Source organism: Polypterus senegalus, chromosome 7 (assembly GCF_016835505.1).
Source record: "Polypterus senegalus isolate Bchr_013 chromosome 7, ASM1683550v1, whole genome shotgun sequence".
In the NCBI taxonomy this organism is placed as follows: Eukaryota; Metazoa; Chordata; class Cladistia; order Polypteriformes; family Polypteridae; genus Polypterus; species Polypterus senegalus.
The window spans coordinates 143,775,824-143,803,026 of record NC_053160.1 but is presented as its reverse complement, the minus strand read 5'-3'; the positions used below and the strand labels follow the sequence as shown (position 1 = coordinate 143,803,026).

Genomic DNA, 27,203 nt, shown 5'->3' with positions numbered 1-27,203 from the left:
GTGTTTGTCTTGGAGACAGCTTTTTGAGAGGCAATGCCCTCATAAAAAAAAATATCACATACTTTTGTCTCCTGTATTGTTCTCTTATTCAACATTTACTTATCATTTAAAGGCTTACAGAATTGTGAGCTTTTACCACCACCATGTGGTTACTTATGGCAAAGCAATATATGCTGGGATTTAGTTACATTTATAGATAAGATGTGGAATGTATATAACAGATTTTATGAACAGAATTTTATGTATGCCATAACATAGATAGATAGATAGATAGATAGATAGATAGCAATTTTTCTTTTAGTCTCTCTCTCTTTCTAAATTAATTTTTGTAATGACGTTTTGGAGAACATAAATGTTTATATTCTGATTGTACAGTACTTATTATAAAATAATCTATAAAAATACAATGCAAAAATTTCTAAAGTTTTAGATGCCTGCTGGGAACTTTGCTAAAATTCTAATTTTAGTACTATCAGATCATGTTCAGTAATTGAAATTAAGTAGTTACTGTAGCTGCGATTTCTCAAAATTACCAAAGTTCAACAGCTTCAACTCAAAAAAATGGGATGCAACAAAAGCTTGATGTGCAGAAATGATTCCACAGACAAAATATCTTCGTTTTGAAAAGTTTAGTTAAGTTTCAAAGTAAAACAGTTCACACAAAAAAGAAAATTAAAATAGCAACAAAAAGAAAAATTAATGTTAAGAAAAGTTCAGTTCTAGGCTTAATCTTCTTACATCTCAAATCATTACCATTTCAAAATGTTTCAGAAACATTTCTAAACAGTCAGAAAACTGTATGCTTATTCCATTTCTAACTTGAAAATGGGTCTTTCAAGTCCCTCTTTACTGGGACTCTTACCACAACTAAGCTTATTATCACACTGTGTCTCAATTCTAGTAAGAAGGTTCTATCTCTTGCTAACTTATAGGGGGAAAAGACTATACCATAAGTTATGACTATTAAAGAAATTTATGTTATTTCAAATTAAGCAAACATTAATATGAGTTTAACTCAAAACTTCAAATTTCTAAGATGGGCTCTTACAGTTACTTATGATAACCTTTCAGTGTAGGATCAACTATATATATCTGCTTAAATATACAGCAGGGAAAGCCGCAGTGGCTTCAAAGTTTTTACTATTTGGAAACCAAGAATGCTGATACCAAAAAGTGTTAGTAATTTTATGGCTTACTGTTGCTGTAATTCTGCCACATTAGGTCATTCGTATATTGTAAATTTATCTATCTATCTATCTATCTATCTATCTATCTATCTATCTATCTATCTATCTATCTATCTATCTATCTATCTATCTATTTTATTTAACTTATTGTTTTTTTAGCAGACAATATCATTCAAATGATTTTGTAACCCAGGGCAGATTAATGGTCCTCAGTCTTTCACTTTTTTTCTCTGTTTTTCTCTGATTTCTTTCCAAATATTTTATTAAATCAGATTTTACTTCATGGTGAACACTCATGGTTGTAATTGAGACCAAGTTGAGGGCGAATTGCTTAGTCCTTTGCCGTTTATATCTTTGCTATTTAGCGGATGGTTAAGAACAGAAAAATAACAATTAAAATAGAGAATGCACCTCTTTAAGACTAAAATGAGTGTTTAAGGGCTGGGCATTTTAACAAGAACGTTAACTAAAATAAAGTGCAAAAAATGTTGCCTGAGGAACAATTGGCTTCTTATTAAGATCTTGGATTGGAACAAAACCTGCAGTTACTGTGACCATTAAGGACTTAACTCAAGGAGCGCAATATACAGATATTTGCTGGCCCAGTCCACCTTAAATCATGGACTGATGGTCCAGACTGTAATCGTCATATGTAAATATAGGCAGTCCCCGGGTTACGTACGAGTTAGGGACTGTAGGTTTGTACTTAAGTTGAATTTGTATGTAAGTCAGAACAGGTACATTATTTTAATAAATGCTATTGTTGACCAACTGTAACCAAGTGCTCTGCCAATGAATGATGGAGTTTCACCTCTTTCTGACCTTTTTATTATTTCTACTTTATTTTCAATAGTAATGGTTTTTCTCTTCTTTACTGTATCACCAACACTTGCATCAGATTTGTGTTTCAGAGATATTCTTGAAGGGTGAAGAAAAAAAATTAAGATGAGCTCTTCTGCACAGCACTGTGCACGTTATCACAGCAGGAAGTAGGGTGGTCCAGATCAAATTATGCAATTTTCATTACGCTATAACTTATTCAGTTTATTACGTAGAAAATCACCTGAAAAATCCCGGTCCATCGAGAAGTATGCGAACTGGCGACATGAAGAATCATCTTCGCGCCGAACTGCAATCGTCCTTGCATAAATCAAAGTCATCCAGACAATCTGGATCTGCATAATTAGATCTGGGCCACCCTATACTGACAAGAGACAACTTCCTGCTATGCGCTTAAAAGTACAAGCAGGCTTGCTATTGAGAATGAATTGGGGCAGCGAGGAGCGGTTCACCAGCCCACCTCACAGTCACCTCCACTACATTATGCTGCCTGCAATGCCCACTGCACCTCCGCCCCTATTTAACACGCAGCCATCCGAGGCACACTGCAATGCTACCCCGCGCCACCCCGTTCACCCTAAATGGCCTCCGTTCAGCCACAACCAGGTCACCGCTTACACCATTACCAGCCGCCCACCTAGAATGAACAGGCAGCCATGTGTGGTAGGCGGGCAGTGAAACAGCTTCCCGCTGGGAGCCTCCCGAGGTGACACTACACTGCGTGAGCAGCAAAATCGCCCCACTCCAGCCTCCGTCCACCCACCGCTTGCAGCGTCCCCAGGCAGAAGATGACGGAGCGAAAGTTACTGAGGCGCATGCATCGCAGCTGCGGCCCCGTTTGTATGTCATAGGTCGGATGTCTGTAACCTGGGGACTACCAGTATGCGCTTTATAAAGTGGCTCAGGTTGTGCAATATTATAACTGTAGTGCAAGTTTACAGTGAGGTGATTGTACTAATAAGTACAAACACTACAAGGAGCACTTGATGGACCTATTGAATGCGTTTATAGTTCTTGGGATGAAACTGTTTCTGAACTGCGAGGTCAGTACAGGAAAGGCTCTGAAGCGTTTGTCATATGAGAGCAGTTCAATAGACAGCATGGCTGAGGCAGCATATGCTTGATGCTGTATACCTATAATTCTCTTTCCGATCAGCTGCTGTACAGCTGTGATTCACACTCAGATACAGTGATATAAACACTCTGAGTGGTGCAGTGAGAGTAATATGGAAAAAGATGATCTGATGTGGGATCTGAGGTGCAGTGAGAGTACAGCTATGGTATTTGGAATAGTTTGACCATTCTGTGGACCATTATATTGTTGCAAGTTAATTACAATCAGATGCATTTAACTAATAACAATATGTGGTTAATTACAGTGTATTTATAAAGCTGCGTTAGGGATGTGGATCTAAAAAAGAAAGGATAACCACACAGGAACAGTAGCACTGCTTTGACGCTGATTGCCGCCAGTCTGCAAAACCGAGCGCAGAACTTGCGTACGACAGGGTATGAGTTACCGTGGAAATGTGCGTGGCTTTACGCCAAGTTTATGTTTTATACATTGCAATTTGAACGTGGAAACGTTCTTACGCAACATTTTTGGGCGTACGCACTGTTTATACATGAGGCCCCAGGTGAAGGAGCAGGTTCATTGTAGTATTTCCTTCATTTAGCTTTTTCTCTCAAAGTCCGATTTCTTGTATAAACAGACAAACTTTATCTGGCAAATTAAGTATGCTGTGATCACAGCCCTGCATGCTCTGATTCAAGGTATTTAAAAATTGAAATATGTTGGCCAAATACACAAGCTTCAGAACCCATGAATGGTAGTCAAAACAGCTGGAAAACTGAGAGAAATTTATGCAGTTGTGTGCAGAGATAAAACACTCGTCATAAGCCAACATGTTTCCTAACATCAGCTGGATGCTTTTGTTCTAGATGTCTTTTCAAGTTAGACATTTGCTTGACAGAATTTCCTGACAAAGAATGCATTTAGCGTAATCAGGTCTGTCTTTTTCCTTAGCCAGCACCAATCAAAATTCGATGCATGGAGCTTTATACTTCCTAGATTTAGATTTTGCTGTAGAATATGACTCATATAATAAATTTAAAGCAGAACTACAAGATGGGTTTTCTTCAGAATGTTTCCTTTTTAAAAAATGGTCCATCGTTACATATGTTTTAGCATTTGACACACTATGCCTAGCTTGTGGTGAACCTCTTTAACTCCATAATGTAATGTGTGTACGTCTACAATAGCCTTCAGCTAACATTTGAAAAACATGTTTAATAATAGACATAATTGGCAAGCACACTAATTGAGTGATGATGATATTAAAATACAAGGTACAACTTTTTCAATAATACAATTGTATGACTGTTATTTTCCCCATTTTGCCGCAGACCCCCTGACATATCACTGCGGACCCCCAGGGGCCCGCTGACCCCAGGTTGGTAACCACTTGTTTAAAACAAAAGAGAAACCAACATTCTTAGGCCACACAATTTTCTTGAACACATAGAGAGAAAGCTGATAAATTTATAGCTCAACATATACTGTATATGAAGGAAGTTTAGAACACAACTGCACAAATTACAGTAATAATGCAGCTGAAACTAAAGTTACTGAACACAAAGCACCATGTTTAAGAGCTACTTAAAAACTATATTGAACCATCAGAGTGTAATAAGAGAGATGTTCATGCAGATGATATATGGGATAAAACAGAAACTCTGTATCTTGATTCACACCACTTAGAGGTGTTGGATAAACCACTGAGGTGCTCTGAAATCTAAGATTTTATTAATTACTTACATAATTACAGCATAAATAACAAAAAAACTTAAATGATCTCTTTTAGTGTAAGCTATGTTTAAGAATACTAGTGAAAATAACATTCTACCAAAACTCTTAGCTATATGTCACTTACTGTGTTTCCAAAGAAGAACAACCTGAGTCCAATATCTCTGTTAAGCAATGATGCCAGCAATCTTGTGAAAGTTTTAACAAAAACAATAGCAAAGGTGCTGCCTTCTGTAATATCACAAGATCAAACTTCAGTTTGCTAAAAGTAGACATCTGTTATCTAATCTTTAACTATTGTTTAGTGTAATGTATCCATATGCAGTACCCAAAGGCCTTGCTATCTCTGAATGATTAAAAAGCTTTTGAGAAAGATGGATGGGGACATCTGTTCTCTGTGCTACTCAACATGTAATACTGTATGTGCATGGGTTAAATTATTATTATCTGTTTTCTGAATTAAAGTGAATACTGATGTACTGTTTAAAATGCCTTAAGTTTAAACTTGGTCACTTTCTTCTAGCTGTATGAAATATATAGGAGATATTGTCAGATTTAATTTTTGCAATCTGATAGAGAGCATCAAAGAAGACGTTAAAAGATGTTTTTGTGGTTTGTGGTAGGTCCTGACCTGGGGTGGGGGGTCTTGTTGTTTTTTTGCACCTTTTATACTTTGATTCTTCAGAATTTTCTAGGATATTATAGTATATCTTTATTTGTGTTAATTATCCTGTAGGATTATCTTTGATGGTAGAGGGGTAAGATCTTTGATTTGGTAACACGTCCTAGTTTTTTTAAGTTAATTTTTAAGTAGCCTCTGGGTACTATATAAGGTTCATTCAGCTACCGCATTCTTGCAGTGACATTAAGGCTCCGTAACCTTCAGGTGTTTCATTTTTGGCTTTGCTTTTTACTGATTTATTTTTTTGGAAGTAATTGCATTGCACTGGCTACTGAAGCACTTAAACACTGCATTACAGCTCCTTTGACCTGGGTATCTGGCTTAATGTTTTGATGAAGTTACATGTTCTTTCAATGTACTCATGAATGCTTTCTCCAGCTTCTTTCTACATCCCTAAGATATGAAGGTTTGATTTAATTGACATCTCTACAGAGCCTCAAGTTTGCTGTGTGAGAAATGTATCCTTGCTTTCTGACAGGGTGTGATCCCTGCCTTCCAGCACATGATTCTTAGAAGCATTCTTCATAAAAAGTGGTTTTGTAAAATGGATGAATGAATTGCATATATCCAGGTCATATTTCTTGAATATTACTAGTAATCCTTTTCTTTGGTGTGACAGGTTTATGATTATGACTTTGGACTGCAAGATGATTTTATGGGATCAGCATACCTGCGACTTGAGTCTTTGGAGCAGAAAAGGTAAAATGCATTTATGTTTTCTGTTTTGTCATTTTTGTTACTCAGAATTCTTTTTGGTTAAAATGAGACAACTGGAATTTACACTGTATTCAGAAGTACATCAATGTGCCCAACCTTAATATTCTGGATAATAGTCTAGAAGAGCCTTCATTTTTTCAGTTATAAACTTATGGGTGCACTCTGAGTAATCATTCTTAATAATAATAGTAATAATAGTAATTCTTTGCATTTATATAGCGGTTTTCTCACTACTCAAAGCGCTCATTCTTTATCTTTATAAAGTATATTCTTGGTAGGAATTTGCTTACTTACAAACTTACTCACTCACTTGATTTTACTTGATTATTGCTTGTAAAGTTTCTATATTCAAATCTTTCAATTTTCATTTATAATGATCTAGTACAGTATAATAAATTATGCTAACTGAGTATGGTAAAGAAATGTTTGGTGACACCGTGGATAGCATAGCTTCGATGTTCTTGGTTTCTTCTCCTACTAGGTTACCCTGAGACTTGTCACATCTTTATACACATTTTCATGAGTTTTCTTGCAGTTACTCTGGTTTTTTACTCAAATCCCAAACACAGGTCTGTTTTAGGTTATCTGGACACTCTAAATTGACCACAGCAGTGGGTATGTGTGCATAGACATGCTGTATGATATATTGACACCCTGCCCAACAGACACTTCAGGATAGTCTGCATTTAATTTTCTGAAATTTCACACTTGATTGTGATTCTCTAAATTACTTTCTGCAATAATGCTTCATCTGTTTAGTTTGACTCCTGCTTGGTTGGACATTGGACCAACATCTTTCAAGGAGTTTTAGTAAAAGCAAATTCTAATGAAACCCACAAAAATAAATAAATAAATAAAAACAAAGTTTTTAAATATTATGAAAAAAAAGTAGTAATTTAAAAAAAAAATTTTTTATCTCCCCTTTTAAATTAGGGAGAAACAGGAGCTATTGCTGAGAGTCAAGGATTTGAATCATAGCCTGAGCATTATCTGTATTGGCTTTGCATGTTCTCTTCATGCCCATATGTTGCTTCCTCCCAATAAACTGATTTTCCTTGAACAACTTAGGGAGAAGTCAAGCAAAATGACACCTTTTATTGGCTAACTAAAAAGATTACAATATGCAAGCTCAGACCCCTTCTTCAGGCAAAGATGCGTATTGTAATCTTTTTAGTTAGCCACTACATTCATAATGGCTAACATGGTACAACACCGTAGTACTATTCGAGCAACCTGGAAAGAGATGGCTAATTTAATTGGTGACTATACACTGAATTGACATTTAACTTGGTACATCCCTCTAAGTTTCATACATGCGTATTTGTTACTCCACTACCATTCATTTACTCATTTACAGTTCTAAACCTGGCCTGTCCTAAACTTCCTGCCCCTCATTTTCTAGTTTAAACAGTCCTGAACTAACTAATCTCACATGCGTTCCAAGAAGATTGGTGCCCCTCGGATTCAAATCAGATTCCATCTGTTCCAAAATGAGTCCCAGTGCCCCATAAACCTTTAACCTTCTACCCTAGACCATGATCTGAGCCATGACACTTCCTCCTCCTGTGACTCTGAACTCATGGCGCTGGATTAGCTGGCATCTCCTGCAGACATTTCATTAAATGGAGGCCTGGCACTTCTAAGCCACCCTTCATAAAGGTGAACATCAAACAGGACTTGCCTTGTACAGGCTTCATTTAAAAAATAATACATTTGGATTATTTAACTGCTCGGCCCTTCTTCTTTTTCATTATTTACAATATTTAACTTAATATTGGATTAAAGAACTGCTGCTGTTATTTAACACCCTTAAGTCAATACTTTCCCTCTTGACTGTCTTTCTTTGGAGTTACTAAACTTTGCTTTTCCCATACTTGCTCCCCCTGTCTGTTTTCCTAACTCTGGGCCCCTCCTATTACTTCCTTACTTTCAAACTCTGCGACTCTGACTACACCATTTGTGCTCCTTCCCATAAATGAACACTTACACTTGTCACCCAGTTACTTGTGCTAGCTTTCCCTAAGATGAGCACTAAGGACCTTTTATGAAGTACAGTACACCCTTTTTTCCACCCTAATTTCTTCTAGCTAAAAAAACATACTCACTGAACATTACCTGCTGTGTTACTGGTTATTTAATTATTCACTTGCCGGTGTCTACCACTGCTCTGCTCTCTTCTCTGGAATGACTGTTTAAATGCCGCAGAGCCCCTCTCTTTTACTCCTTTACTTTCAAGCCTACTGCCAACCCTATACTTAGAATACATGCTTTATTCCTTAGGAATGAACTCTTATGCCCTCTTATGCTCTTATAGTGCTATGTACTGCTCTCTCCAATAATTTTTCATATACCACAATTTCTGTCCAATAAAGAATCAGTTGCACTTAACTATTTGTCACTACAACGCACTGGCTTAATGGCTTCTGCACTTGCTTTCTCTTCTTTCTGCCATACAGATTTTACAGATTTGAATGCAAGTAACTTTTTGAAATACTCCTATACAGACAAAAAAAAAAATGAGAAAAAAAGCTTATAATGGGGAGAAAAGCTATAAAAATTCCTGCACTGCTCCTTAATGGCAACCAATAAAACTACAATTTTAGGAACAAATGTATTTTAATTAACTCTCATACTGAACAGCGCTTAACACTCAATACTTCTTCCACTTCAATATGGAATGGTGATGTCAACACATCAGTATATTAGTCCCAGTCTCATCTTTCCAAATTACATGAAAATCATATCCCAGATGATACAAAAAAGATTAGTCTCACCTCATAGGTTGCCCAGGACCATGGAAAGTGGAGTAAAATATTTGGGGAGACAACTGGCTATCCTGGGTAAACCCAGAAAATGGATATTAAACTGGTGAAGACAATCATGCAATACCACCTGCCAGATGATGTATTGTACTATATAACTATTTTCACCATCATTGATTCAGGTTTTGCTGTATGTTGAAGGAGTTTGTGGACTGCTTTTTGCCATTGTCAAAAAAGCACCCTCAGAGGTTGATCAATATTTGGGAAACCGCAAGGCTCCTTGTTGAATATGAAGGGTGGTGAGAGAATAATATCCTGATTTGAGAAACTTCATTGGTTAACCTACTAAAATGTTTCCCATTTGTCCAAACAATTTTATTCCGTAATTTATTTTCCATTCATACTCTCTGTTCTCTTTCTTGGTATATTCTCTTGATAACAATTTGGCACCACATTGAGATGTCCAATTGTGCCTCTGTGGTATAGCGGGTCCACAGCTCACGTCAAAAAGGGCAGTTTTAAATAAATAATCGCCACACTCGTGGCTTGGCGAGGGAGCATGGTTTTGTGTGGCTGAAGTGGTTCCTGGGGTGATTTGATGTGGGCGTTTCTTGCCTAAGTGCACAGGTGAGAAACTGTCCACATCTGTAATTGTTCCCGGGAGCTCTTGATTGCCACAGCTGCCACGTCCTCATCATAAATAGAAGCGTGCGGCGGCTAGTGAGAGGAGAGAAAATCAAAGTGAAAAAGAAAAAGAAAGACGGAGGTTGCAGAAAAGAAGGCAGGAAGCAGGAGGAAGAAAGCCGGTAGAGAGAAAGAAGGAGAGCAAACAAGCGCAGTGAGGTGTTTGGCCGGCACCTGAGCAGGAGTGACCGGGAGAAGGTTGGCTTCCCACAGCGAAGGCAGGCAGCGGGAGTCAGAGATTGGGAAGAGAAGCCCCAGTGTGAGCGTCCTGGTCTCTGGGAGCCCAAATCTCGGTCTAGGTGAGCTGAACCGGGGCCAGGGATCGGAAATCCACCAGATCAGTTGTGTAGGAGAAGATCAGCTGCAGGTATGGCGACTCTCCTGTTGCGGGGCCCAGATGGGAGAAGCAGGGGAGCCGCCAGGTAAAAGAAGACACCGGGCTTTTGTGTTTTATTGGACTGCTTTAGGCATTGCTTGAACCTCATCATTTTAAAGGATTTTTCTGTTTTTTTTTACCTCCACCTTTCACCTTTTATTGGATTATTTTTTTGAGGATTTTTAAATCACTGCACTATTTATTTGAACATTGATTTTGATTGTTGTTTTAATGAATGCACTTGGCATTTTTGAACAATCCCCTTGCTCCATTTGATGTGCCTCACTGCCAAGCTCATCGGTGACATTACCGGCGGTGTCTGGTTCAGGGCTCCCGGAAGCGAGATGGGAGCATGGAGTGAACCCGCATCGTCACAGCCTCACTTTAATGTTTCCCTGCAATTCAACTCTGGTGATTACACGTATGTTTGTGTGGAATATGTTATGTGCCTGTAGTATGCCATCTTTAGATGACATAGCATCTATATGTAACTCTACATGTTTGACAAAATAAGAATTAGAAACGGAGATTGACTGTTGCCTTAATGAGACTGAACTTTGAATTCTTTTAATGTTTTGGTGGGATCAAATTTATTGATAATTTTGTGCAATCAGAGTACATATGGGTCAGAGTTGTGAGGGATAAGTGAAAATATATGACATGTCTTTAAATAATTTAATTTCAAAAGTATGCTTTTTACACATTCCTGTTAAAATGGATAGAGAAATGGACAGAAGAATAGACACGCTGCAGTTACAGTGTAATAATTGGGTCAAAACTAAGCTTAGTTGTAATACCTTGTGGACGTCACTTTAAGAAGAGCAGCTGACATACTTTTGTCCAGTCACATCTTACAGACATTATATGTCTACTCAGGAGAATAGAAAAAAAGAAAGAGGGAGAGAACAAGGAACCACACACATCAAATTGGCATTTTTCCTCAACAATGGAGCAAATATTAATTTGAAAACAGGTTACCTTTCAAACTGGATGCTTACTTCACCATAGTGTTAGTTATCAGCTGCCAAACAATACCACTGGACTGAGAGGAGAGTTAGGGTGATGCCTTCATTTTCTTTACATTATACACATTTATTTATTTATTTATTTATTTTTTACAGATTTTTAAATGTGTGCCTTAAATGAATGCATTTCATGTGCTAATAGCCTATCTGAACAGAGGTGCTGACAGATGGAAATCTAGGCTAGGTATTTTCCTGTCAAGCATGTACAGTAACTGCTATAAGGATCCTGTCCCCCTAACTTAAGTGTGGTTTTAAACTAATGAATTCCTGATGCTTTAATGTTTCCTGGGAAACTGAGCAGAGTAAATGTCGCTGCTGTGAGGGACTCAATGACTTCATCAATAAAGAAGCTGTGATATAAAATCTCACAAAAGCAATCAGTGATTCTTCTTGCATGAGGTAATAATAGTGCAGCTCACAAATAGAGGAACAAAAATTTTAGTGTTTTTAAAATCACTTGCTTTCTCATTTTCTGAAACCATTTATTACAATCAGAGTACCATACCATACATTGAATCAATGCTCATATTGCTTACTACATGTCATATTGCTGCTACTTCTTTGTCTTGTCTTCACACAATGTCTTGTCTTGTTTGTGTTTTAATTTTAATTTTACATTTAATTTTTCATTTTTATTTGCACTTCATGTTGTTACACTGTGGAACCTGAGCTTCACAATTTCATCTATTTGTATACAGTACTTGTATATGGTTGAGATGACGGTAAAGTTCACTTTGACTTTGACTTTGAATAATCAGGGCCAGTATTAAGAATAAGGCAGGGACCAAACTTCCCAAACTTGATCTCAAGGCCAGACTTTCATAAGACATTTTTACACATTGCCCACACTCACTTGTCCATTTGTGCCTTTACTGAAGCTGCTGTACTTAATAGTGTCTCAGCACAACTGGGCATAAGGCAGGAACTAACCATGGGACAGATGCAAGCCCATTGTGGACACCCACTGTCAAATAAACCTGATACTGTATGCATATCATCAGGATGCACAAGGCAAAGCAGAACACTTGGAGAAAAACCCTTGCAGACACAGGAAGAATGCACTAACACAAAGAGTGACTATAAAAGCAATGCAAACCCTGGATGGTGGACGTATGTATGAGGCAGCAGCACAAGCATGTGAGCCAAAGTGCCACATACAAAATTATTTCCTGCGTATCTTATAATTGATTTTGAAAAGGGTGTTTTCAGATATATTTTAAATATACATCATTATGATTTGAGAATAATACTTTAGATACAATGCCATAATTGCATTTTAAGACACCTTAACCTGTGCCAGAAGTTACTGTTAGATGTCAAAGCAATTTTCTTTTATTTTAAACTGCTATATAACAGAATGAAAATGGAACTCAAAAGACAGCAAATTATTTAAATGGCATGTTTTGAATTGAAAGTTTTTTTTTATTATCCTCTTCTTTAATTCATCCATTCTTTACTGAGCTGCTATTTCTAGTACACAGCTGCAGGAAAATAGACGAATTAGTCTGCCATACACACTTATTATAGACTAATGCTGCCACCTGGTGACCATTTTTAGGAATTGTTAGGAAATTTGTATTTCTTTAGAAAGTCATTGATATACAGTATATTTAATGCCTGTTTGTTTTATTAATATTTAGGCTAAGGTTCCCAGATTAGAAAATTTGAAATATGGGACACTTATAAATCTCTCTCTATATTACTATATATATAAATTTATACATGCCTCCTAAACCCCCAGACCAATAGATTATTTAAAAGTAGAGACATAAGTCTCATTAAGCAAGGATTTTTAATGGGTTATGAGGAAAACAAAAGTAAAATCATTTGAAAATTATTTACTGAAAGTGCAATTATATACACCACAGTTTGCTTTAAAACAGCTTCTGCCTTATTTGATAAATGTCCATTCACTGTAATATTCATCATGAAATTTACACTTACGTTTTGGCATCTTGGGCTGGATGGATTAGTTTTTAAGTTAGAAAAAAGTGGTCCGTGACAAGTAGTAACAACACACTGTATGTCTCAATGCTGATTCAGAACTGCATAGCAGCACTGCTGGAGAACAAAACGGTAAGAGTGTCGCTGTCCTCCGCCAACCAAATCAATTGAACAAGTTTCAAACAGACAGCAAACTGTTTCCTCATTATATTTGGGTTATGTTCATCAAGAGAATCTGAGAAAAGAAAGTATAATTACTTATAAAGTTACAACTAAGTACCATAAGAAGGTAGTACAAATATATTTTTATTACAAAATTTGAAAATGAACAAAATACGGGACATTTAGGTGTCCCTGAAAGGTCAGTACAGGACAGGGGACAAAATTTTCAAATATGGGACATGTTCCGTATATAAGGGACCTCTGGCAACCCTAATTTAGGCCAAAGTATAGAATTTAAGGAGAAAACAACACATTTAGTAGTTACTGTAGATATGATGATATTGATGTCAAATGTAACCACATTATTGTCTTTTGTGGAGTTTTCATGTTAATGTTTTTTTTCTGAATGCTCTTGGTTTCACAATCCGTACACATTCACAGCAACATTACATTTACTTATTTGGCTGACTCCTTTATCCAAGTTGACTTACAACAATTTATATTGCTTTTGGTTTTCCAATTGGAGCACAGGGCAGGTCAAGTGACTTGCTCAGGGTCACATAATGTCAGTAGCGGGATCTGAACCCATAATCACTGGGTTTAAAGTCCAAAGCCTTAACCACTATGCAACACTGACTGCATTATCTTGCTATGTTGTAATTTATTCTTTAAAACTGTTTTATCTTCTTCTAACTTTCTTTTTGTCATCTTGTAAAGCACTTTGGGCTACATTGCTGTACGAAAATGTGCTATATCCAATAAATAAATGTTGTTGTTGTTTCCTCTCACATCCACAAGATCAGTTATGGCACATCTTAGGTTACAAGTGAGTGTGACTAAATTAATGGATACACCTTGTGATGGTTATAGTGTTTGAAGGTATCCATAAGGTGTGGTGTGGTGTGGAAGGGAGGCGTGATCTGGACCATCTACTGCGTGGCAGGCTTGTCTAGTAGAAGTACCTTATTGCTTAGTAATGCAAATGATTAAAGAGATGTAGCAGTTGAACAGGCAGAGGTGAGAAGCTCTGGCCCCATAACCCTAAATTGAATTAAGTGTGTATGAGACAGTTTTGTTATATTTTAATTTTTATTTTCTCTTGCAAAATACTCTTTTTGGCTCTTTCATAATCCACGGTAATTGACCTGAGATGTTATTGTATATATTGGAATCCTGTTTTCCAATACATACCTCGCTGAACAAGTCCCAGGATTTTACTTCCACACCATCTTGGAATCAACCTGATGCTGCAGCTGAATTGACATTTCAGTGAATCAGAAAAAAACTAGTATTGTCTGTTCAGTCATTGGAATGGCATAATAAGTCTTATTCATAGCTTTATAGTAGTGTATTAAACCTTCCATAAATTCCATACTAATATTTTGCTTCTGCTCAAAAGGAAAAAATAGTGTACGCATACAAAAATCGAATTTATAAAACGGTACACATACCACATGAAGTTTCTTTATAAATCTCAAATCAACTTAAAACTGCACTTGTGTATGAGCTGTAAGGCACTCCCAGTCAATGCTTGTCAGTAACCATACTTGGTGTAAAAATATCTTTTTTAAATATTAAAGATCTATAAGGTGGTCCAGATCTAATTATGCAACTTTTAATGCAATGCAGGAAAACAATAAAAGACAAAAGAATTCTTCAAAATATCTTTTAATAATTGAAAATGGACTTACATTGAATTAATTCACAGATTTTCCATGTAATGTCCCACTTGTCCTCCATTGAATTGGAAATAGGCTCGGAGTAATAAACTTAATAAATTATAGCGTAATGAAAATTGCATAATTAGATCTGGACCACCCTGTAGTCAACATATACATTTGGCTATTTTTCTTTGTAACCTCTTTAATACAACCACAGGAGAACACAGAAAACAAAACTTCAGGAAATGTGAACCTGAGTTATTACTGCCTGAACTAGAGAACAGCAAAGACATCCTTTTTGCTGGTCTCTCCACAGGAGTCACAAATAATAGAAAAAAACAAGAGTGGGAACAATGTGACAGGAGCTGAATGGAGAGAGCAATAGCAATGTGCCATCATTCAGTGCCCAGACCACCATCAGCACACTGTGTGAATTGACACAAGCTTTATGTGCATAACTACAAGGTATTAAGAACATCCTTGTTGAACTTGTAGAAAATAAAATAACTGTGACAAGTACAACATCCATATGTCTTTGTTGCCATTGTGCTGATGTCCTGAGGGACAGGGCCTGGGTCATCAATGTGTTCATCTTGGCCTATCTCAGGTGGTAGAAATGGTCCATATTTCTGTGCTCTGTTCTGCAGTACTGACATCACAATGCAGTAAACTTTTCTAGGATTTGCACAACATGTCCAAACACTGCCATCTACCACTAAATGAATCAATTGTCAATTCTATCACCGACTGTGCACATTAGTACCTTTAATTTCACCTTCTCTCTTGTGGTGTTCTTACTATTTCCTGAAAGAACGATTACAGAAGTTGTCAAATGTATTAAAGTTAATTGCAATTCTATTAATTAGGCTTACTTACTTACTCAGTATGTGCGTCTCGGGAACTGCAGGTCTAACATTGTGGTCAGCAACACAGGAGCGCCGCAGGGGACTGTACTTTCACCAGTCCTGTTCAGCCTATATACATCAGACTTCCAATATGATTCGGAGTCCTGCCACATGCAAAAGTTCGCTGACAAGATTATTGTGGGCTGCATCAGGAGTGGGCAGGAAGAGGAGTATAGGAACCTAATCAAGGACTTTATTAAATGGTGCGACCACTTACACCTGAACACCAGCAAGACCAAGGAACTGGTGGTGGATTTTAGGAGGCCCAGGCCACTCATGGACCCCATGATCATCAGAGGAGACTGTGTGCAGAGGGTACAAACCTATAAATAACTGGGAGTGCAGCTGGATGATAAGTTGGACTGGACTGCCAATACTGATGCTCTGTGTAAGAAAGGTCAGAGCTGACTATACTTCCTTAGAAGGTTGGCATCCTTCAACATCTGCAATAAGGCTGCTGATGTTCTACCAGACGGTTTTGGCGAGTGACCTCTTCTATGCTGTGGTGTGCTAGGGAGGCAGCATAAAGAAGAAGGACGCCTCACACCTGGACAAACTTGTGAGGAAGGCAAGCTCTATTGTAGGCACGGAGCTTGACAGTTTGACATCTGTGGCAGAGCGACGAGTGTGGAGCAGGCTCCTGTCAATCATCGAGAATCTACTGCATCCACTGAACAGTGTCATCTCCAGGCAGAAGAGCAGCTTCAGCGACAGACTGCTGTCACTGTCCTTCTCCCCTGACAGACTGAGGAGATTGTTCCTCCCCCACACTATGCGACTCTTCAATTCCACCCGGGGGGGTAAACGCTAACATTATTCAAAGTTATTGTCTGTTTTTACCTGCATTTTTATTACTCTTTAATTTAATATTGTTTTTTGTATCAGTATACTGCTGCTGGATTATGTGAATTTCCCCTTGGGATTAATAAAGTATCTATCTATCTATCTATCTATCTACCAACCAAGAAACCAGTCATTATCTACAGCATGACCCTGAAGTCTGCTTCCCACACTACTATTTAATAAAATAAAGGAATTATGGGTTCATCCGGCCCACCTTTCAAAAACTTAAGTCATAAGATTTGAGCATCACATATTAGTTGTATAATAATTGAATGAAAGTGGTTTCTGTTTAAAGAAACAAATTTATTCTGTGATGTTGCTTTTATAGGGTGACACAGTGATGCAGTGGTAAGCACTGCTTCCTCGCAGTTAGGAGACCTGGGTTCGCTTCCTGGGTCCTCCCTGCGTGGAGTTTGCATGTTCTCTCCCTGTCTGCGTGGGTTTCCTCTGGGTGCCTTCCACAGTCCAAAGACATGCAGGTTAGGTGCATTAGCGATCCTAAGTGTGTTCTTGGTGTGTGTGTGTGTGTGTGTGCCCTGCCCGGGGTTTGCTCCAGCCTTGCGCCCTGGGATTGGCTCCAGCAGGCCCCTGTGTTAGGATTCAACGGGTTGGATAATGGATGAAAGTTGCCTTTATTGCAACATGTGGGCAGTTAATCACACCGATTACATTAGGAAAATCAGCAGTCACTGCAAATTGCCTTTTCAAGTAAAGTGGTGTTATTGTCATATCATCCTTACACAGTATTGCAATATACAGTGGCATGAAATAACATCTCTATATAAATAAAATCCAACGTCTATCTGTCTGTCTGTATGTCTGTCTGCTTTTCACGAGGGAGCTACTTAATGGATTTAGATCGGGTTTTATTCTATAATTTGCTTGAACATTCCAGTTGATTTTGCGACTTCTCTCATTGTGCTAAGAATCATACTTCGCTTGCAGGAGCAATATATTCGCGCTAATCCGAGACAGAGGCTGCTTGCCGAGGGTAGGGGGAACCGTGACGTCAGGAGTTGAAAGCCGGGTAGGGCCCTCCTCACTCACACGACAGCCTCCGTTGGAATCGGTCTACCTTTGACTACGTTTTGGAGAAAACGTCATGAAAACGTCACATGAAAACATCACATGAAAACACATTTTAATGTAACACTTTTATTTTTCTTCAAAATTGTACATCATATTGTATACATCTATTTATCATTTTATTCATCTTCATTAGGAGAATGCAACAGAGATATTCTCATGTAAATATAACCAATTTAACATGCCTACATCAAACAAAATACTTTATATGCATCTGCTCTGCTAAGAACAGTAGTAGTTCAGGTATGTGTTAGCAGTCGACAAATAAAGCCTATACAATGGCACACACTTATAAACTGTAAACAACAACAACAACAACAACATTTATTTATATAGCACATTTTCATACAAAAAAGTAGCTCAAAGTGCTTTACATAATGAAGAAAAATAAAAGACAAAATAAGAAATTAAAATAAGACAAAATTAGTTAACATAGAAAAAGAGTAAGGTTCGATGGCCAGGGAGGACAGAAAAAAAAAAAAAACTCCAGACAGCTGGAGAAATAAAAAATAAAATCTGCAGGAGTTCCAGACCACGAGACTGCCCAGTCCCCTCTGGGCATTCTACCTAACATAAATGAAACAGTCCTCTTTGTATTTAGGGTTTTCACGGACGCTCTTGATGATGATGGTCATGCAGACTTCTGGCTTTTAATCCGTCACTGTTGGAACATCACGGTGTTGTGCCACCACCAAAAACACACCGGAAAAAGAAACAGAAGAGATAGTAGGGGTTAGTACAGATTTGCCTAAACTAAACTGCCTAAACATTAAATTGCAGATAAAATCATGACTGGTGATCAAGCAGGAGAAGTCATATTCCTTCCACGCATTAAGTTAGATACTGGTGATACTTCAGCAGGTAGATTACAATTCATCTTGCATTGATGACAATTTCCAATAGTTTTAGCATTTGCTATAACTTTAAATAAATCTCAGGGCCAGAGTTCAGACCATGTTGGAATATACCTGTAGACCGATAGCGAGCGAAGGAGGTTATTAAGGGCAGCTTAGGCCATCATAGGCGGCCAGGGGAGCACACCCCCACTAGTATTATAATAAAAGCACAGAAAGGGTTGGGGCACCTTGAAGGCAAACCTCTTATATTTGACGGTCAAAAATAAATAAAGAGCAAAAAGATTTGAGGGTCTATTCAGAAGGCAGCCAAAACATTGACTGACTCAAAGGTAGCAGTGTTGCCCCTTGAGAGGAAGCCAGACTGGAAGGGGCGGGGCCAGGAGATGACAACACAGAAGTGACGTTGCGGAGACTGATGGTCGTCCAATCTGAATGAACAAAAGGAGAAGAAGTATTAGTTACCAGTGCCAAACCTCGGCTCAGGGTTCAATTACAACTAGATGAGTCCTCACGTTGTCTCCCAAGTGCATGTACAGTTTATCCATCCATCCATTATCCAACCTGCTATATCCTAACTACAGGGTCACGGGGGTCTGCTGCAGCCAATCCCAGTCAACACAGGGTGCAAGGCAGGAACAAACCCTGGGCAGGGCGCGAGCCCACCACAGATGTACAGTTTATATGTATATATAAACTATATATAAGGTACTCATAGAAGATATGAGGGCAATGGGAGCAGCACAGAGTTCAGAGTCTGGACAACCAAGAAGTAGAAGATGCTGCAGAACTGGTTTGGATGCTACAGAACCTTCTGCCAAATGGAACTGGGACAAAGAAACCGTGGGAGGTTTGGGAGCCGTCCTTCATAACTGCTCTAGGATCTACAAATGCACTGCTTTAGAAAGAAGACTTTCATGGAAAGCAGAGAGGTCCCAATGATCTTTTCTTTTTCAGAGACAGAGTTTCACCTTGGTAGAGTGAATTTTGACCGAATGTGGCAAAGTCTAAAGAGGATAGACTAGGTTAAGCTATTAAGTGTGGAGACAGTCGAGGAGCAGTAGAACAGGTTTAAAAATGTTCTACATATAATGCAGGATAGATACATACCTAAATTTGGAATTAGTAGGGAATTAAAAACAACTCTAACGTGGGTTAAGAAAGCATTAAAATAGAAGCTGCAATAGAAATAAAATAGACAAATAAGGATTATAAGACTAATGAATCGTAGGGCATATGAGAACATGAGGGCAACCATTAAGAAGGATATTAGAGAGGCTAAAAGGCAGAGAGGAATATAATAGATAAGGTGAAAGATGACCTCATAAAGATTCTTTCAGTTTTTCAGTAGTAAAAGAACAGTCAAAAAGTAGGTGAAGTACATCAGGAATAGCAACAGGGAATTAAAAAATGCAGACTGTGAAACAGCAGATACTCTAAACTCACATTTTCCTGAGGTCTTCACATGTGAGGAAGTAGACAACCTCCCACAGATAAAAGGGATCACTAAGGAGGTACTGAGCGATTTGGAAATTGTAGGGGGAGAAGTGTTGCTAAGATTACATAGGCTAAAGTCACCAGGATAATATTTACCCTCACGTTTTTACATATGTACATAAACCCTTCACACATATTTTTAGGAAGTCACTGCACACTGGGGAAATGGACTGGAAAATGGCAAATATTAACCTGTTATTTAAAAAGAGTGACTGGGCACATTTAAGCAACTATAGGCCAGTAAGCTTAACGTACATCACAGGTAAATTAATGAAAGGAATTATTAAGAATAAGATTTAGCAACACATGGTAAGAACAGGAGATTTTAGTGAACAATCCGCATGGGTTCAGAAGAGGGAGATTATGTTTTACCAACATGCTGGAATTCTATGAGGAGGCAACAAAAGCATATGATTAAAGTGGCACATATGATATTTATCTGGACTTTCAGAAAGCATTTGATAAGGTGTCACATGAGAGGTCGGGCATCATTCTAGAAGAAGTAGAAGGTCAGGGTGTTGTTTGTAGATGTATGCAAAATTGTCTCAGACACAGGATTCAGAGGGTTATGGTGCGAGAAACCCTATCAGAATTGGCTGACATTAAGAGTGGTGTTCAACAGGGGTCAGTGTTAGGGCCACTACTAGTTTTAATATTTATAAATGATTGGATAGTAATATAATTAACACGCTTTCTAAGTCTCCAGATGATACCAAGATAGGTGGATTTGCAGATAATCTAGAACCTGTTGAATAATTACAGAGGGACTTGGAAAGCACACAGGCTTGGGCAGATTTGTGTCAGATGAAATTTAATAAGAAAATGTAAAGAATTACATATAGGAAGTAAAAATGTTAGGTTTGAATAAACGACAGGAGGAAAATTGAAAGTTCACCTTATGAAAGGGATTTAGGAGTCACAATGGACATGGTCACTATCAGCTTACAGACATTAAGAAGGCTAAGAGAATGTTAGGTTATACAGCACAATGTGTCGAGTACAAGTCAAAGGAGGTTATGTTCAAGTGTTTTAACATATTGGGTAGAACTCATCTGGAGTACTGGGTCCAGTTTTGGTCTCCAGTGGTACAAAAAAGACATTGGACTTTTTGCAGTGTTCCTGAGAAGAGCAGCTAGGCAGATTCCAGGAGTACAGAGGATGCATTATGAGGAAAGATTAAAAGAGCTAAGGCTTTACAGTTTAAGCAAAAGGAGATTAAAAGATGACATGAATGAAGTGTTTAAAATTATGAAGAGAATAAGTACGGTGGATCAACATTTATTACTTTAAAATGAGTCCAACAAGAACACAGAGACACAGGTGGAAACTTGTTATGGGTAAATTGTAGGAAGGTTTTCTTCACACAGAGAACCACAGACACAAGGAATAATTTAGCAAGGTAGTTTAGAAAAATTAAGTTCTTTTCTGGGTTGAATGGCCTGTTCTCATCAAAAAATTTTCTAATGTTCTAATTTAGGATACTATAACCTAACAGTAATGTTCTAATAATCTGTATTTTTAAAAAAGTTAAAGTAATCTGTATTTATATTGGGCCATACTTAAATAAATAAATTGCAATAATTGTACAGTAGTCTGTTGAAATGAATGTGCAGTGAAGGACTGGCATAAAGCTTGCTGAAAAAACTTAAACCTTAGGGCTGCCCAGATAAACATTTGGCTAAGCTTGTTTTACATGACTATGTGTTTCAGCTTTTATAAAAATTAGGTTTTGTCTGGTAGATAAGGTGAAAAGCTTAATTTAGACTGAGAAGAATATAATATAGATTATTGTTTATTATTAAGTGACAGTTAAGTTTTTATGATAGTTCTTTTAGTTTAGTTTCATAGTAGGGAGGATGGCAGCTTGTAGTGGTTTAATGCAAGGGTCAGTTGAAATGAGCATTATAAATCACCACCATAGGGTCTGTGTGAAGTACGATGTACTTCATTTTGATACTTTAACAGATGATGAAACAAAAAATAAAATATTGTTCCAAGTGACTCCTTAATATAATCTTACTGAATAATATCCCATGGCTGTGAGGTCTAATATCAAAAGAAAATGTCTAGCTGTACCCGTGTTTCTCACTTTGAATAGCATGCCTACTTTGACCCATTTTGACCCGAAAATACTTGGTTGAAATAATTTCACCGAAAATTGATGCACTAGGACATGCATTATAAAAAAAACATCCCAGGTCTTTTTTTCAGTGTGATTCATGCCTTAATTAATTTATCACTGTCAATTGTTGTTAGTTATATGGATCAAGACCCTAGGGATAAATCAGTAGTATTAAAATTTAATTAAGGCAAAACCAGTTGTAATTATTGCTTTTAGAATGTTTTTTCTTAAGTCTGCTTTCAATACCTTTCAGTCTTCTCATTTTATTTTGACCTGAAACAATTTCTATTAGTAGTTGTAGTGTATACAATGTTTACTTGCATTTTCAACCAACGTTTAATACATCACTATTATCTGGTGTAGGACTTACTGGCATTATGCATTTTGTCAGGTGTAATGGACTGAAGAATTTTACCTGGCTGGGAGACCAACATAAAAATGAGGCAGGGGGAAATAACCTGTGTGGACTGTTTACTCCCCCAACACAATAGATGGCAGCACCCGTTATTGGGATACCACATGGATACCCTCAGGACATGCTGGGTGCTGTTGGGTTCCATGGGTACTGCCCAGGGGGTGCTGCAGAGATTAGCAATCCCTATTTTGTCAGACTTCAGCATGTACTGGAAGTGCTTACTACAGGCAGTGCTATGGCACAGGAAGTATACCCAGGTCTTAGATAAAAGGAGCCCACTCTGCCTTACCCAATGAAATTTGGAATCAGGTGGAATAGGATGAAGCTTGTCTGGGAGGAGTGGAGGAAAAGAGAAGGAGAAGAGGAGTACTTGTACTTATTACAAAGTAGCCTTTATCAAGGCAGTTAATTGCAACAAACATTTTGTTTAAACCAGAGACTCATGTCTGTGCAATTGTGGCTAGGCTTGGGAATTTGTTTATGCCACATACAGGTCATTCAAGCTGGACCCCAAGAACTGGCATAGCAAACCAGAACCAGACAATCTTATTGTCAGCTATAAAGTCTCAGTCTCTGTGGCAGAGCCCCTCACCAGAATCCACCTTTGTGCCTTATCTGTTAAGATGATCGATACCAGACTTTACAACATCAGCAGAGACATGTCACAGAGGTATAAGCTGGGCACCCAAGTTCTAAACAAAGGGCCATACATCAAGGATGATCAAATTTGCAAGCAAGAAGCCAATGGCAAGACCTCTATTCCTCCCTTTAAAAGCCCTTGTAAGACCCTAACTAATTGCTCTTCTCATCAAAGTACAGCACAACCTGGGTTTTAACATTGGCTGCCCATAACTGAACCCATATCTTACATGTTGTGGCCCCAGCAGAGGTGGAAGCAATCCCTTTACTCCAAAAGGCAACTGTGTTGGACTGCAAGGATGGAATACTTGTCTGTGTTGGAGTTTGTTGATGCTGCTATCAGTCCAACCTTTTTGTGGAATATCAAGCAAGAAAGATAGAGACCTGTGTAAAACCATGCGCTCGCCTTGCTAATGAAGGGTACTGACTGATCACCAGAAAACCCTGCAGGCTTAACTTTGTTAACAACTGAGGAAACTGTGTGAGTATTAAAGAAGAGAAACTGCAGTGTTGCCTGCAGCCAGAAGGTGCGATCAAAGGCAAAGAAGTAGACAAGTTCCTGAACAAAGAAAGAAAACATGTTGAAGATTTATACACATCTTAACCATAAATACTACTTTGATTCTAAGAACAAAAAAATGTAATTTATTAGATAAGACAAAGCCAGCTAATGTATTATGGTACTTGTGTCACTGTAACTGTAAAATGATACCCTTGTGAAGGATATGTTTTGGCTATTATGAGTTTCTCATTCTAAATCCAGTCAGAAAGTTTACTGTTTTGTGTTTCTGCATTTCATGGGCACCACCATTTAGTGTATTTGTTTGTATACATTCTTTCATTTTCTGTTTTTTGTTTTCATGTGTGTCACCATTTTTTATGTTTGCTTGCTACATGTTATTTAGGAATGTGATGCATGCGCCACATGATTAGTGACATCATAGCAGCCATATTGTAAAAGATGGGTATACACACTAAAACGTGCACAAACTTCATATTAGTGTTAGTAGAAAGCATTCAATTCAGAATCTGTTTTTTCTTATGTTGCTGATGTAAGACTTCATGACTTCTGTTTGCATATTTTGTTTGTATATTGCATTTGATAACATACTGATCCTATTTTTTGTTTGGTCATTGCAGGCCCATGGAGGTGACGTTAACTCTGACGGATGCCCGTTACCCAGCACACAATCTGGGCTCTCTGCTACTGTCTGTTTCTATATACCCTAAAGAGGGCATCACTAGAGAAGCTGTAAGCCTCCTTTTATTTTTAAAATTCCATTCATTTTTTGTATTTTATTTACAAATAAAATATTTTACTGAAGAAATATAATAAAATATTTAGTAGTAGGGTGCACATACTGTATAAATGAACTGCAGTGTTGAAAAAAATATTGTTTCATAGGCAGAGTTTTTATATATGTTCAAAGCGTATTGAATGCACATACCACAGTGAAGCACTGATTATTGGTTTTCACTTCTGCCTACATCTAGACATGTTTTTCAGAACCTTTAGGTTGAAAAATAATGGTATCCCCAGTGTAGGCCAAAGTACATTTATTTTCGATTGGACATTAAAACGTATTATGCATGACGATATACTGACATTAAATTAAGTTTCGGTTTTCTACAAAAACAGTGCATCTGGTCAGCACTTGTGTTGACAATGGCTGGTAGAGATGAGAAATTCAGTATTATTATTGTTCTTATTAATTTAGCAGGATTATTATTTTCAATGTAAGTGGATGTTTAGTTGTCTCAAACCATGAACATGTCTTACAGATAAACTTCTCAGTTGTATCTATCAAATGTCAGTTTTATCGTACTTAAAATTTGAAGGGAATTTTTTAAATGACCGTTGTGAATATATGAATGGGAATGTTTGTCATATCTTGAATCTGCAACCACAGCACCACAACATCTTATACGAATTTTACTTCACTATCATTTTTTTATTTTTTTTTTATTTCATTATGTATAACAGTATTCCAGGTTTCACTGTCCCTCTGTGCTCCACCACCACATACCTATTACTGTTACCTATAAAGATGCAGAGGTTTGACTACTTTACAAAAATGCTTGAAAAATATCTGTAAAATGTAGGGAAGTCTTTACATTATTTGAAAATTTGGTTTTCAGAAAGATGATTCATTAACATGATTTGGACATATTCAGAAATGGTTCCACATACTGTTTGAACAATGAAATTCTCTTTCACTGACTTTTACACAGAGAGATAAAGTGGCTATCAAACCTTTGACCTTTTTTTTTAAATTTATTAAAAACAAGACGTGGCCCACAAGTCTTTATACTCCTACCAAATCTCATGAAAACAGGACTACATCTGTACCTCATTTTGTTTACTTAATATTTTGTGATTTTTTCTTCCCCTCGGTATGCTAATTTAGTGATTGTTTTCGATTTTGTTCTGGTGCTGCAGGTGTGATGTCACACACTAAATTTGGACTCTCAGTTGTTGTTGTCATTAGGACCACAGTCACCTGAGACGACTATAAAAGACTCCAGCTTAACAGAAATATTTGCTTTGACATTGACATCAGGTTATTGCTGTACTGACTGATACAAACCTGAATATTTTTTATGAGTAAGGACTGGAAGATTAAACATGGACAACAAACAAGGCAAAGGTCAAGAAAATGATTGTCAAGCCCATTAATGTTAAGCAAAAAATCGAAGTCTTAATTTTAAGCAGAATTCTTATCCTCGGAGCCACTAAGACAGTCACATGTAATTTTTTATTTAATTCAATTCTGATGATTCGGGAATGGGGTGACACGGTGGCGCAGTGGTAGTGCTCCTGCCTCGCAGTTAGGAGACCTGGGTTCGCTTCACAGGTCCATCCTTCGTGGAGTTTGCATGTTCTCCCCTTGTCTGCGTGGGTTTCCTCCGGGTGCTCCGGTTTCCTCCCGCAGTCCAAAGACATGCAGGTTAGGTGGAATGGCAATTCTAAATTGGCCCTAGTGTGTGCTTGGTTTGTGTGTGTCCTGCGGTGACCCTGCCCGGGGTTGGTTTCTGCCTTGTGCCCTGTGTTGGCCGGGATTGGCTCCAGCAGACCCCCATGACCCTGTGTTCGGATTCAGCGGGTTGGAAAATGGATGGATGATTCAGGAATGCACACATTGACCTTTATATGATCACAACAATTATGTCATCTGTTAAGCACTCCTAATGAATCATCAGAAATATTGCCATAGCAACAAAACACACACAAAAAAACAAAGTTTTGGATTATCTCCAGGCACGGGAAGGCTGTAAGCAGAGCACTTATTATTGATGTCAGCTGGGCTGTCTCTCTCACTCTAATGCACAGCCTCACACTGACGCCACACTCCACCCTCCCCACCACAGTGCAAAGCCTGCTGACTATGCAGAGTAGTCTGTCATGGTCTCTCACACATTATGAGCCTTCTCAGTTCACGAATTTGCAGTATCAAAACTTCCAGCAGCCAGCCACAAACGTGCGACCTGTGGATTCTAATAACCCTCAAAATCAGTCTCCTTGTCCATTTGAGCTCCATGCTGTAAACAGAGCACTTCCTGGTGATGGTAGCCTCACCTATCTCTCACCTAGCCAGGGATTATTAACAAGAACACTGGAACCAAAACGCAAAGACAGCGGATAGAATCAAGACTTTGAAAGCTATGAGTTGTTATCAAGAATTTGGCACCTAAAACATTAAACATACTTGTTCATAGTTCAAATCCATAATAGGACAAATACTGCTGTGTTAGACAGTATAAGCAAGTCTTGGTGACACAAATCATGGCACCTCCTGGGAGGTGCTCCCTAGCAACCCATTAACTACTTGCTGAAATATTAAATTGCAGTATGACAAACTTAAGAATAAACCAAAAAAATCATTCTTAAATGAAGTTAAGTAAAACACACATGAAAATGAAGCTTCTAAGATTCGTTTTTGAAAGTCCCATGAGCAGAAAAGATATATTTAAGGCAAAAATAAAATGTACCATTGA

At 37.9% G+C, this 27,203-nt stretch overlaps 1 protein-coding gene across 7 annotated transcripts in view; it reads left to right on the top strand.

Annotated features, from left to right (window-relative positions):
- The window catches only part of mctp1a (multiple C2 domains, transmembrane 1a), a 934,223-nt gene that overhangs the window by 411,245 nt on the left and 495,775 nt on the right, over positions 1-27,203 (top strand). For all 7 annotated transcript variants that reach the window (XM_039759357.1, XM_039759356.1, XM_039759355.1 and 4 more), the window contains exons 4-5: positions 6,135-6,214; positions 24,348-24,459. In XM_039759357.1, the coding sequence (XP_039615291.1) occupies positions 6,135-6,214; positions 24,348-24,459 (192 nt within the window). The remainder of the gene's footprint in view (positions 1-6,134; positions 6,215-24,347; positions 24,460-27,203) is intronic.